This window comes from Caloenas nicobarica, chromosome 5 (genome assembly GCF_036013445.1).
Source record: "Caloenas nicobarica isolate bCalNic1 chromosome 5, bCalNic1.hap1, whole genome shotgun sequence".
Lineage (NCBI taxonomy): Eukaryota > Metazoa > Chordata > Aves > Columbiformes > Columbidae > Caloenas > Caloenas nicobarica.
This window is the reverse complement of record NC_088249.1, coordinates 22,277,136-22,291,078: the sequence shown is the minus strand read 5'-3', so window position 1 is coordinate 22,291,078 and position 13,943 is coordinate 22,277,136. Positions and strand designations below refer to the sequence as shown.

The 13,943-nt window shown below is 48.2% G+C and overlaps 1 protein-coding gene across 16 annotated transcripts in view; it reads left to right on the top strand.

The window, feature by feature from the left end:
• The window catches only part of NRXN3 (neurexin 3), a 984,867-nt gene that overhangs the window by 604,515 nt on the left and 366,409 nt on the right, over nt 1-13,943 (top strand). For 5 of the 16 annotated variants that reach the window (XM_065635040.1, XM_065635042.1, XM_065635037.1 and 2 more), the window contains exon 1: nt 5,602-5,845. The exons of the other annotated variants lie outside the window; for them this stretch is intronic. In XM_065635040.1, coding sequence (XP_065491112.1) covers nt 5,602-5,845 — 244 coding nt within the window. Of the gene's footprint in view, nt 1-5,601; nt 5,846-13,943 lie in introns of those variants that run through there. 16 annotated transcript variants of the gene reach the window in all.

The following is a 13,943-nucleotide window of genomic DNA, read 5'->3' as shown; positions in this document are numbered from 1 at the left end:
AAATTAGATGCTTGACAGAACTGAATTTATGTCACTCATCTTCTGTCAAAGCTCCAAGTGGTTACTGTTGCTTTTGGCTAAGTTACTGCTAGCCCAGGCTAACTGGTTGTCATCAGCTTGCATTTCTCTTCTCACAAATGAACATCAAGGGTCCGATCTCCCTTCCCTGATGTCAGTCCACTGTCTCTGTTGAATTTACTTACCCTGACATAAATGAGAACAAAACTAGACTCCAAAGCTTCTGTATTAGTTGCTTGTGGCAAACACTGGTCCCTTGGGGCTGAGCTGAAAAGAGGATTAGACCTGCCCTATGTCACTGGTGCCTCAACTTTTGTAGGTAACTGGACTTACTAGGTGCTAAAGGAGAGCACAGGAGCCCTGAGAATAGATTGCTCTTTTGTTTTTCAAAGGTGTGGAATAGAACTGGGAGCTACAGAGAGTGCAGTGAGTTGGTTATACACAGAAAAAGTACTGCGTAGCAGCAGCTGTGTGTGGTCTTCAGCCTTGTCCTGGAGCAACCCTTCCCTTTCCCTCTGGATGAGTGGACACTGATAATTCTCTGGTGCTGCTGGGTCTTACCTGCCTCTGGAGGCTGCCTGCAGAGGGACAGTGATGACAAGGACAGTGAGGCACCAGGAACTAGTCTCAGAGCAGTTAATTCTGCTGGCAGTGCTGAGGAACTACCAGCATTTTGGTCACTGCTGTCCTTAGCAGTATTTGAAGTAACTTGCTAAAGACAAGGGTGTCTATATGTTAGTCCTACACTCTCTACAGCATGCAATCCCCTCTCGTTTATTTTATTTTATTTTATTTTATTTTAGCCTCTATTTTAAGATCATAAGCAGAACCTTCCTCTTGTTATTGGTAAAGTATGTTTTTTTAAAAAAATGGAACTGTTCTGAACCTTGAGAGAAACAGTTCAGTCTGGAAAAAGCTTTTCAGTGACCGGGTATTCTAGCTTAACCTTATTATATAGCAATGTCTTAACCTTATTATATAGCAATACACTGGCTAATACTGTACCTCATCAGCCTCTACTGGTTGGAGCCAGAGCTGTCATCTCTCTGGCAGCCACCCTGCATTGCTAAAAGCTAATGGAGATTCCCCTTGGATCCAGTCTTAGAGATCTCTGATTTTAGAGCAGAGCTGACTTTTTCAGTTCTGAGTGCAGCAAAGTAATTAACAGCTAAGATTTAATAGGAAATATAGAGAGAATTGTACTTGTTGACACAAATAAGGGAGATTAGAAACTTTTCCTGGGCTTGAAGCCAACTGGCTCTCTTTCTGGGATTCTAAAACTCAGAAACAATTGCTTTATTATGTCTCATTTCTGCGGAATATGGTCACCCTCTGCTCTTGTGGTAAAAGAAATAGCTATGTAAGAAATAGACTACTTTTCTCATATCTGTAGGGAGCAACTTATGACGGGAACCATTATCATTTAAGGCACCCATTTCAGTTCTGAAGGTGCAAGAGCATTTAGAAAGACTATATGTTTACTCAGATGAACTAAACTAATAGGAAAATAACAGTGCCTCTTTGAAGTAAATCTGGTCGGAATAATGTTTTTGAAACTCCACTTCTGACTATAAACTTCCCCTTGTGACCCAAGAGGGGAAACTGGAATTGAAATTTGCCCTCTCCCTGCAGTGTTGCTGCTAAATAAATGAGTCACCTGTGAATTACAGGGCAGTAAATACATCCACCGACACCTAATAAAGCAAGGTAGAGTGAAGTTCCAGTACTTTGTGGTGTCACCAGAACTCTGTGATGTATTTATAACCAGCTTTGCAGGTTTTTTCCTTTTCAAAAATTTATTTATATTTTTGTGTTGTACTCATATAGATTGACTCTCTTGGCCTTTGTCCTTTTTTGCGTAAGGTGGTTTTTACCCAATGGTTTGCAGCAAAGGAAGATTGGTAGGCAGAACTTGGACAGGACAACTCCTCAGCACAGGGGCAACACAGCATCTCTGTTTCTCATGTTTGCGGATTATGAGGCATTTTCTGTCTATGGTCAGGGCAGTGTCAAGTGATGCTTATGTCCTTTGTATATCCCCTGCATCCAAGCTGGTACCTCTGTATGTGGGGAAGGGGTTGGTGACAGTGTGAGCTGAGGAAAGGATCAGTGATTTTCTTTGGCGCTTGGTAATTTGTTGTCCATTGCGGGGGCTCTGCCTCCCATAGCAGCTCAAGAGGTGCCTGACATGTACAGGGGCTCCGGTGCAGAGAAGAGGATGTCATCTGTCAGACTGTTAAAGGGGAATTAAGGATGTTACCATTTTTTTGTCAACTAAGAAGGTCCTTCTTCTGTTTTTTCTCTTTTAGCAAGAGGGCAAATAGTTGCAGGAAAGTGGCAAGGGGTGTACCTGTGCAGTTCTCCTGCTCTTCTGTCTGGAATTGCGCTTCATAAAACACATCCATTTTCCATATAAATGAATGAGTTTTCCACCATTGCATTCTGGAGAATCATCACTGAGTCCTTGATGTTTAGATCTGAAGTCCCATTTTAAGTGATTGATGCTGTAATGTGTGATATATTCTGTCCTTTTTGTAATGCTGTGGTCAAAGAAAGTACAATGATGGGAGGCAGATCTTTGTTGCATTCTTGATAACTACTTGGGTCTGAAATTTATTCAGAACAGATTTCTTGTATTTTACAAATAAACTATTCAGTGATGTGTATTTAATACACATCCTTCCTCTTTTCCCTAAATCAAGCTCCCTACAGTTTAACTACACAAAAAATATTCCAGAGTACTTTGTCTGTGGACGTGGGTGAAAGTCAGGACTTCTGTTGCAAGGGATTCAAGGTGGATGCCAGCAGCATCCTCATGGGTCAGCAGCCTTTCAAGAGCGATATGCCAGGTTATATTCCCACTCCTCTCCCAAGACAGGAGCATAGAGAGGCTTCCTCTCAAAGACAGGATCCTTCTGGGTATCCTGCCTCATATATCGCAGCAGCTCCAGTTTCCTCAACAAAACTCGGGGCCAGGAACAGTTGTCTTGCACAGAGAGAACTTGCTCTGTGCCCTGAGCATGACACTGCAAACCTGCCAGCCAGCAGGCACCTCCCTACAGGTTGCTCACCCCTGCCTGAGGCTGTGCACCTGAGGCTGTCCTGAGGAAGGCTGATATTCACACTTTAAGGCTAACAAATGGTCACCAAATCAGTCAAATGTTTATTCTAACAGCATGTACTGGTTATGTTGGACAATCTTGGTGTCTGTTCTGCTCAGTTCCCATGTCTATCAGTCACTCGCTGGCTCAACACCTCTGAGCCTGTTTCCTTATCTATTGAAAGGCAAAGTAAAGCTGTTGAATGGCTTCATTAATAAAAGATTTTAAAGCACCCTGAGATTCTTGGGTGGCAGATGTTGGATAAATTTGAAAGTAGTACTCTTGCTTCCAGCTTTACCATCCACAAATAGTTGATTAAACCCAGCAAAACACTGAAGTGTTTCTGACTGCTCGAGCCCCTGATTTAGATCACTTAAACTATAAGTTACTAGAATATAAATTACAAGCATATCAGGCTCAGCTAGAGGTTTTAGGTGTGCAACTTGGGCTGATCATTACGAGTTAACTGTTGTGCTGTACCTAATTGAGTTCAATGGCTGAAAACATTGTGTCTTTGCTTTACGGGAATACTTACGAAGTGTGTGAAGCAGGTTTCTGAGGCGTGTGTGCATGCACCTACAAACACGGATCCGGAGGGGAAAACTAGGAAACTCAGTCATAAACAATTTATTCTGGTTTGAATTAATAAAGGAAGGAGAGGGAGGCAGTGCAGTGCAAGGCGAGGCCTAGGGCTGGCTGCTTTTCCAAAGGTCCTTAATGACTCTCTGAGTGATCTTGCATAAGTCACTTCACCACTTGTGACTGGCTTGCCCAGTGTGGCCGGGGATTTTTGCCATGCAAATTGGTAGGCAATAAATTACTAGGTAATGCTGCTACGTTTATTTATTAATTTATGGGCTGTAACCTCTAGGTACGGTCCTTAGTCTCTGAGGATTTAGTGCAAATAATACCGATTTGGACTCAGCCTGTTGTTGCAGGACCATTAAAAGAAAGAAAGAAAAAAAAAGGTAAAAAGCAGTGGGGAGTTTTAGTGAGTGCGGTCCTTCCTGGTTCTCAGTTTGCTCCCGTGCAGTGCGGCCGCAGGATGAGAGCACGGAGGGGCCGGCGCGGGGGGACGGTGCCAGATGAGCCCGCCCCCGTGGCACCGCAGAGGGACGGGTACCGGCTGCGCCCCCCGCGCCCAGCCGCACACGTCCCGCTGGGCTCTTGCCCTCCCGGCTCCGTGCCCGAGGAGGGCCGCCCCTGCACGGCAAAGCGGGACCGCGGCGGGAAAGGCGATGCCCGTAGGAAGCGGGCGCGTCCCTTCTCCGCACGGACCGGGGGGACACGTTTCCCCAGGGGCTGCTCGGGGCGGGCAGCGGGCGCTCCTGGGCGGGGGCAGATGCCCGGCGCTGGTTTCCCGGTGCGGTGCGAGGCGCTCCCCGCCGCTGGGTCAGTGCTGGGAACTTCTGTGCGAACAGCTTTGGGGGTCCGGGGCGTTTCCCGCTAGTGACAGCACCGGCCGGGGGCGGCGGGCGCGTGTGTAAGGCACCGGCGCATGAATGGCGGGGGCGGTGCCGCCCTCAGACCCCGCCTCCCCCCGGAGCCAGCCAGTCCCTCTGCGGAGAGCTGCCGCCGCCCTCATTGGCTCGCCAGGGCCGGAATATTTGCATACGGCTCGCCCATTCGTGGAGCCGCTTCCCCGGCCGCCCCGGCTGCGCTTCACCTGCGCCGCGGAGTTCCCCGCACTTGGCGCGCCGGCCGCCAGCATCCCGCCCCCGGCTCCGCTCGCTCAGACCCCGCCGCTCCGCCGGACCCGCGCCGCCCGGCCCTCCGGTCTCTCCTCCGTGCTTGCCTGGCTGGGAAGACCTGGCGTTGCCCTCCCCGGCTGCGCAGGCTTAATCGGCTTGAGCCCTCAGTCGCCTGGATCCGGTGGAAGAAGGATAACAATCCAGATCCCTGTGTGCGTGTGTGTGCGCGTGTGCGTGTGCCTAGGCGTTCTGCATTGCAACACTTGCTAGTGGAGAAGCAACAGAAACCCCCTGGAATTGGGATAAAAATAATCAAAAATTTACCTGGGGTCTCTGGTTTATTTCTTCTTTTTCGTTTTTAGTAGTCCCTCTCAGCAAAGTGAGAGACGGGGATCGCAGGCAGGGAAAAGTCCTCAAGGACCCCGTGATCCTGGAGGAACCTGAGAAGTGCAAGCTCCAGGACCCTCGCGCTGACATGTGCGGCTTTCCTGCGCTCTCCCGGAGGCTCCGTGCGGCCGCGGGGTTCCTGGCACAGTAGATCCAGCCCTGGGAAACGGCGCGTCTTCTTCTGTGTGTGGTTACTAACCTTCCCCTTCCCTCCCCTTCCCTCCCGGCACTCGCTCTCTCGCACAGACACATACTGTCTCTTTGCCTTTTGAACACACCCGCACGCCCTAGAGCCTCGGAAGCGACTCTTTCTGCTAGCATGGGTCCCCTGGCATCATGAACCTTATCCACTCTCCCTGGCTGGAATTCAGACTGCCCGTCTGTAGGTGTCCTGTGCCTTGACCATGCACCTGAGAATAGACCCCAGCATTTGCCCGGGACGCCGCCCCGCCTGGACCCTGTGGATGTGCTCCCTCTTTTGGGGATGTATCGTCAGCTCTGTGTGGAGTTCCTCTAACGTGGCTTCTTCTGCCTCCTCTTCCTCGTCTGTATCTCAGGCTCAGTATGAGCATCACTTCCACGGCAGCAAGCACCACTCTGTGCCTATCTCTATCTACCGCTCCCCTGTCTCCCTCCGAGGAGGACACGGTGGGTTCCCGCTCTTGTTTCTTTCTAATCTTTTTGCAGAACAGCTGGAGCAGCAGAGGGGAAACAGGGACGATGGCCGTTGCTCCGGGGGAGGGGGGTCCTTACAGCCCCTCATATTTCCGCCGTTAGCTCCCTTCCCTATTAATCCTCCTTTCTTCCCCTGCGTCCCTCCTCCCCCCTCCTCCCCCGCCCCCCGCAGAGCCCAGGGCTGAGGCCGGGCCCCTTCCAGAGCCAACTTCCACGGCCGGCGTGGTCCAGCAGGACGGAAGGTGGGGGCTGGCGAGGCCGAGGCGGGCTCGGGCCGCTCCGTGCCGGGGAGCAGCGCCGAACACCTCGGGGCTGGCGGAGGGACACCCGCTCCCATCCCGCTGGGGCTCCTCCGAGAGGGGATCACTGGCTCCGCGGCTCCCGGCTCTAGCCGAGTCGTAGCGGCCGGCACGGCCCTTGCAGCAGCGCATCTTCCCGGCCGGCCACCCTGCTCTTGCTGGGTGCCCCGCTGCGGGAGGGCCGGCCGGGGACTCGGGGGGTTTCCCGCCGCCGCTTCTCCCCTGCTCTGCGTGCTCGCTCGCAGCCATCCCTGATGGAGTTGTGGCTTGGGCTGTAGAAAGAAAAGGGTTAGCTCTCCCTACCCCTGCTCCCGGCTCCGTGCTTGGTGCCTGGCAGTGGCTTCCCGGTACCCTCGGAGGCAGGAGCAGGTTTCCACTCTGGCAGCAAGGGAGAAGGGGAAGAGGGGGCCACCAAAAGTTGGGGGGGAACCCACCAGCATCCTGCCCTTGAAATGCTGAGCAATGCTCAGCAACTGGACCAGCACTGCCTCTCACCCAGCTCTCCTGAGTCTGCCCACCCTGACTGGAGTTGGCCCAGGCGTGGCTGACATAGGGGCTCTCCCACTTCTCCCCCTTCCCTTCTTGTCTGTCCTGTGACCCTTCTGCCACATCAGGTGGGAGAGGCAGCCAGGCCAGGGCCTGGCCCTGTCCCCGCACAGTTTCAGGTCAGGGTCAGGTCTGGCCGACGCGTGAATCCCTCAGCAGCTCTGCTCTGTCACCTTTTAGGCAAAGGTAGTGATATACTGGAAAGGCCACTAAAGTGTTTGCTATTGTACCTAGCTCTGTTTTTCTTCTCCCCCCCCCGCCCCGCTTGCTTTTCTTTTAGCTGTTTCTGTTGGAAACCCTTTGGAGCAGGGACTGACTGATCCCTCGTATCCTTCTCTTACTTTAGCGCAGTAGACACTGTCTCACATGGTCCTTGAATATTGCTGCAAATAACAGGGCTCCTGCTGCTAATGATTAATAACCCATAACTAAGTTTCACATGGGTGGTGCTTAACAGATGGTCTTGATGTCTGACATGGTAGTGGTTCCCTTCCTGTGAGGGGCCTGAATGTGTTTCTCTTGCTTTCTGGGGTGAATGTGAACTTTGGGGTAGAAGCAGGTGATTGATAGGCTGACAGGATGCTGCCACTGGCTGTGCACCTCCAGCTCGAACCATTTTGCCCAGTGCCATTTCGGTCCCAAGTCCTCGCCTCTGTGGCACAGTGCTGTTCTGCAGCTCCCTGGGCTCCCCCCTCCCACACTGCCAGAGCACCAGCAACCTGCCCCGCAGTGCTGCCAGCCACCCTCTTCCTGTGCCCTCCAGCAGCTCTGCCAAAGCACCAACTGCTAGCGCAGCCCTGCTCTGCTGGTGCTCAGTTGTGACCCGCAGCATCTGTCTCCTGGCTTTGTTCCTGAGCCCATTCCCTCTCCAATGCGCCTCTGCTCAGACCTGCAATACTGAGCTCCTTCTACAATTCTGCCAGTGTATCTACAGCCTTAATTGAAAGTCCATTCATCACTGTGCCATTTGAACTCTTCAGATTGCTCTGCTGGTCATCTGGGTGCTTGTCCGTGACACTTTAGGTTTCAATGTCTGTAACTCTGACACAGCCCTGCCAGCACACCCTCTGAGCGCCTACTGCAGCCACGTCATGCGGCATTTCAACCAACTGTCCCAGGGCTCTCCTCTCCCTTCCCTTCTCCTTCCAAGTGATCCTCTCTCTCATTTCTGACACCAGTTCTTCTTTTTCTGGTCCTGCACAGATGTCCTTCTGTAGCTGAGCGCTCCTGTGATAGAACAAGATAGGAAAGTCTGGCTCATAGGTCACTTGTGAGGATAGGAGAGAAGGATGTCACAAAATGTGAAAGTGGTTAGCCTTGATGTAAAAGGCAGGCAGTAGTCTGCGGGAGAGTCCATAGTCTGTTTCCTGGTCAAGAAATGATAGTTCTTTTCTCCTTGATGACTTTTCCATTTGCCCTGAAAGCCCAGCAAAGCCTCATTTAAGAGCTCTGAGCAAAAGCTGTTATCAACTTTAGTAAGAGACAGGCATTTTTTTTCTGTGTCCTCATTGCAGTAAGGAATCAAGGGAAATGGAGAGCTCAGGGAGCTCAGGCTGGTACATAAGCCAGCTTGAGATTTTTTTTTTTCCCCTTTCCTAATCATGCCATGTAGCAAAGCTGGCATGGAAACCCACTTTGGCCATGAGTAAAAGGGTGGGGGAGAGAGAGAAAAAAGAAACCACAAAGACAGCTGGTCTTGTAAACAGGCGCATGGTTTATTTTTGTGTTTTCTTCCATTGTTGCGCTACAGAGACCCTTGGAATTTGGATCTGTGACAGTGTTGAGGAGTCAGATTCCAGGGAGGCCCTGCACTCCCTGTGTTTCCTGGGATTTTGATTTTTTTTGTTTTGCTAGAGGGAAATAAATCCATTCTGACTCCCGCCCTACTTGGTGACTACATGTATGCCGATTTCGGAAGGAATCAGGTCAGGATCCTGGTCACCCTGCTGTGTTGCCTCCCAGTCCCACAGTGCTGACCACTGGAGCCCAGTCTTTTATTTAACCATATTTTCCTTTTTTCTTCTACATCCCAGTGGATTTAAACCTGTTTGAAGAAGCAGATTAGCATGTAGCACAGAGGAAAAGTAAATGTCTCACAAGCAGTGAACACTTGTTTGGAGTCTGTCTTTAGTGTTCCTTTAAAATCAGTGGAAAAACCTTCTTGCGGCTTAACTTGAAAGGGAGCAGGCCCAGATCTGCCAGTCGTTACCGTGCTGGTGTTACGAGGGTTAATTCTGAAATCACCGAGCTGGTGCTTTCCGGTAGTTGAGCTGCAACCTGCAAATGTAAAACTTGGCACAGTGCGTCTTCTCAAGGAGAAAGCCTTTGTAACAGGTTTACCTCCTTGTCAGCAGGGGAGGGAGTCTGGCCAAGCAGGGGACTTCAGCAAGTCAGAAGAAATAATTTTTTGGTGTCAGAACCTTCCTAGACTGGCAGAATCTTTTTCCCTGAGTGATAGGAAGGGAAAGCCCTGATTCCTCTCTGTTTCACTAAGGGGTTGTGGGACAGAGGGAGGAAGAAAATCCAATGGTGGAACAAAATTGGGGCTGTGTTTATTGAAAGTCCACATGTGCTGAATCCTCCTGCCTCCACTTAGCTATTTAGCACCCTGCTGGGTCACCTGCTTTACCAGAGCCTGCAGCAGTGGCTTCACAGCCCCTCTTTCCATGTCCTCGTTGCCTCAGCTGATGAATAATGCATGCCTCTGGTTGACAGATAAAATGAAGCAATTTGTGCATGTTTTGTCTTAGTGATGAATTAATTAATTTGGTTTCTCCTTTTCTCCTCCAGCTGTTTTTTCTCTGGCACTCGTTAATGGGTAGGGAGCAGGGGTGCGTGTGATGCCTTGTGCAGATTGCCCCAGCCTTCAGAGTATTGCTGTGCAGGGGCAGCTGTGGGAGCAATGGTGCATGTGGAGGGGTTCTTGTTTGGTTTTCACTTCACAGGGACTAGGCTTGCTCAGGCTGTTGCACAAATCGCAGCAAGAAGTAAAGGCTCATCATGAGGACTGGCAGTGGGCAGCCATCAGATCTTTTAGGTATAACTCAGGCCTTAGTCAACTCTTACAAGTTCCATCACTTATATGAAGCAATTCCATCTCTTATATATTTTTAAAAATTAGCAAATGAGAATGAATGCTTGGACAAACCATAAAAAATAGGTAGGTATTCTGCAAACCAGTGTTAAAGCTTGACACACACAGCTGTGACAGTGTACTCTCTTTATAATACATATGTCCTGTTCCTTGCTGCTCCTATAGTGTCTCCGATTTCTCATCTAGGGTGTCTTTGTTACTGCAATCCTGCCTTTTCTGTAGAATAGAAGACTAATTCCTAGTCCTTGGCACTGCTTATTCCCCAGTACTGAACAGGACCTTCCCTGTTCCTCCATCATCAGAAGATTACTTTGAGCAAAGGTTGGTAGCTTTAACAAAAGGGAAAAAAATCATTCTATAAAGAGCAGTCAGTGATCCCGTAAAATTAACTTCATTCAGAGATGAAATTAGGGTTGCAGTTAAGTTCTGCAAAAGTGAAAAGCTAGAAATCTGACTACTTTCTGTGGCTTGCCTCTAGTCTCCTATCAATGATGAAGCCTAATTTTTTTTAAAAAGACTAGTGATTCTGTATGCCTGAATGTTTACATTTGCTTTCTCAGAGATGTTAACAATGACTAATATTTTTAAAGAAAGACAAAATCTGCTTAAATTGTCTCAAGTTGGCTACCCAGAAATCTCACTAGACCCTTGTAGCCTTGTTGAAATGATCATAGCTGAGCTTTTTCCACCGTGGCCCCCCTGACCCCAGTGCTGAGTCTCTGTAGCTCTTCCAAGAAAGCACAGTGTTCAGTAGTTGAACACAGGGAAATTCTGGTATATACAAAGGCTGTTTCCTCACAACAGGTTACTATTTGGCTTACTCTGTGCATACTTTTATATGAAACCGTTTCTGGTCAGGTGCTTTGACTTCTCATTCTAAGCACAGTATTAACTGTACCCAACTTGGAATAGCTTCTGTTGATCTGCAAAACTGAAGCTTAAATCTGTTCACCTGATGCTTGATCCTGGGAGATTGCAGTGATCTTATGAGATCTGGAACTTGAGAAACCTAAAGTTATTGCTAAACCCTGTCATTCTGATTTAGTATACATCTCTGTGCTCTTTGAAACATCGCTCAGACCTGTGCTCCTGTGCTGCTGAAGGTACAGTCTCTTAACGTGTTTAAAAAAAGATTCTGATAGCTAGTTTGTGCTTGCTCAGTATCTCATAGCACATTTTGCAAAAGTGGGAATTCTAGTCCTGAGTCAGAATTAGATCAGGGCTTTCTTCCTCCTTATATTTCCTTAGCAATTTAGACCGGAGAGAGGTTTCTTCTACTCTTTATCATTTCTGCTTTTGCGTAATGTAACCTTGACTTGTCAAGCAACTGCCACATTCTGCTGCAAAGGTGACTGCATTTCAAAGACAGATGAAGGATCCTGCTGTATGCTTTGTATAGGCATTGAAGTTGTAAAGAGTATTGGGTTATGTGACACAAGCTATTCAGTCAGAATGCCGCTGCAGAATGAGGATGATACTTTTTATAATATTTCTACATTTAAAAAAATAGAAGAAATTTTTCTTAAAGATGCTGGCCAGTTTTCCTTGATGTTTTTTGTCTTTTTGTTCTTTTGCCATGGCATGAAAATACATGCTTGAACAATGTTACAGTAGTCACTCTGCTGTTGGAAGCTCCAAATTCCTCACACAGGTCTCATTAGAAGCAATAAAAAAGTACCTAGGTCATCTAAGGTGGGAATACTGATTATAAACAGAATGGTCTCCAGCTGGCGATGGGAAAGTTCCATGGTTTGCCATACAGCAATTAACCAAATAAAGAGCTGAAACTTCTACATGTAAGGAACACCAGGCTAGATGTGAGGAAGAACTTTTTTGCAGTGAGGGTGGTGAAACACTGGCACAGGTTGCCCAGAGAGGTGGTAGATGCCCCATCCCTGGAGACATTCAAGGCCAGGCTGGACGGGGCTCTGAGCAACCTGATCTAGTTGAAGATGTCCCAGCTCATTGCAGAATGGTTGGACTAGATGACCTTTGAAGGTCCCTTCCAACCCAAACTTTTCTATGATTCTATGAACAGAAGTTTTGTCTGGGAAGTACACAGGCTGAACATGTTTCTATTTCTCCGTTTCCATGTGCTGTGCCCTGAGAAGACCGGCTCTCTATGTAGCTGCCTGGTATGACAGTCCTGTGTGGGTTTGCAAACATTTTTTTGGTTTTGCATTTCTCTTGTTCTGTGTGGGCTTTGACAACTATGAAAGGTGAGTTGCACTAGAGAGAAAAAGGTGGTTTTCCTGTCTTCTGTGTAACCTCTGCACACAAGACGACACTGTTGGCCAGTGGCTCTGATTTGTTGTATGACCTTGGTGAAAGATTACCTTTCTTTCTGACTTGTTTTCTTCACCTGTGAAGAGAAAACCACTTATCTCCTAGGTAAGGCAAGCAGTCCTGGTGTACTTGTGTGCTTTGAGATACATGACAGGGAGCCACAGAAGTGTATGAAATCTCAGTAGTCCTCTTGGGAGTTAGATGTTGGAGCAACTTAAAAGAGCAGCCTGCTTCCATCTCTCCTTGAAGGACAAGCAGGACACCCTCAAATTCTGGACATAGATGCAGTAGCGTTCTCCCTCGTGGGTTTAAAGCCTGGACAGGCTCTAATGCCAGACGCCAGCACTGGTGTTTCTGAAGAACCTTTCGGCCGGAGTGCTGGCTGTGCCGGATTCCTGGCAACTGCTGGAGCCTGGGCCTACGATTTACCACTCTCACAAATTACTTCTGTGCTCTGTGTGTGTGTGTTGTTTTTGCACATTAAAACATAACTACTTATACCCCTGAGTGACCTTTCCCCAAACTATGAATTTAAAGTATTTCTGACACTGTCTTTTAGAATTTGAATATAATTATATGCTTTAGGTGTAAATTGTGTTTTTTGCTACATAAGAAACTAATGGAAATGATCTGCCTGTTCCTGTAGTTTACAGATTATACGCTTTAGATCTGGGGATGTATATTTAGGCTGCTTTACTGTATGGTGTATTAAAATGAAAATGAAGTTGGTATGAGTTATAATGGTTGCTAAGCATGAACAGCAGGCTGATAAAGGACATTACTAAATTGATCCAGTGCTAAGTTTTACTTTATCATCTCTTAGTTTTGGACCTTTTATCTCTTTGCATTCTTGATGAAAGAGAACAAGAGAAGGGGTGTGGTTAGTAGGTCGAGAGAGGTTCTCCTCCGCCTCTACTCTGCCCTGGTGAGACCTCATCTGGAATATTGTGTCCAGTTCTGGGCCCCTCAGTTCCAGAAGGACAGGGAACTGCTGGAGAGAGTCCAGCGCAGGGCAACGAAGATGATTAAGGGAGTGGAGCATCTCCCTTATGAGGAAAGGCTGAGGGAGCTGGGTCTCTTTAGTTTGGAGAAGAGGAGACTGAGGGGTGACCTCATCAATGTTTATAAATATATAAAGGGCTCTTTTTGATGACAACCAATGATAGGACAAGGGGCAATGGGTATAAACTGGAACACAGGAAGTTCCATTTAAATTTGAGAAGAAACTCCTTCATGGTGAGGATGATGGAGCACTGGAACAGGCTGCCCAGGGAGGTTGTGGAGTCTCCTTCTCTGGAGACATTCAAAACCTGCCTGGACGCCTTCCTGTGTAACCTCATCTGGGTGTTCCTGCTCTGGCGGGGGGATTGGACTAGATGATCTTTCGAGGTCCCTTCCAATCCCTAACATTCTGTGATTCTGTGAAGAGAGTGGGAAGTATTTCACTGCCTACAGAGGGCCTCGTGTCTGTAGAAGCTCAAGGGACAGGGTGAATAAATCAGAAAGATGCAAGATGTTTCTGAAAATATACCCTTTGCTTATTCTGTGAATACCACATGGTAAAGAATCAGGGAAGACTTTGTTTTCTAGAGGGCTCAGGAAAAGAGTACCATCAGGCTGACTTGACTGTTGAGGCCAGGCTCCATTTAATAACGACAGAGTAAATCCATCTCTGCTAGCCCTGGGACATAGTTTTGAATTTAGAACAAATTCAGTATATCTACATTAGGAAGATCAAATTATTGGAAGGAGAGAGGAGGTGAAGTTTGTTTTTTTCTAACAGTCTGATCTTTGACATCATGCTGGATGACATCAGCTGATGGTCTGGACAAGTCTGGTGAACCCT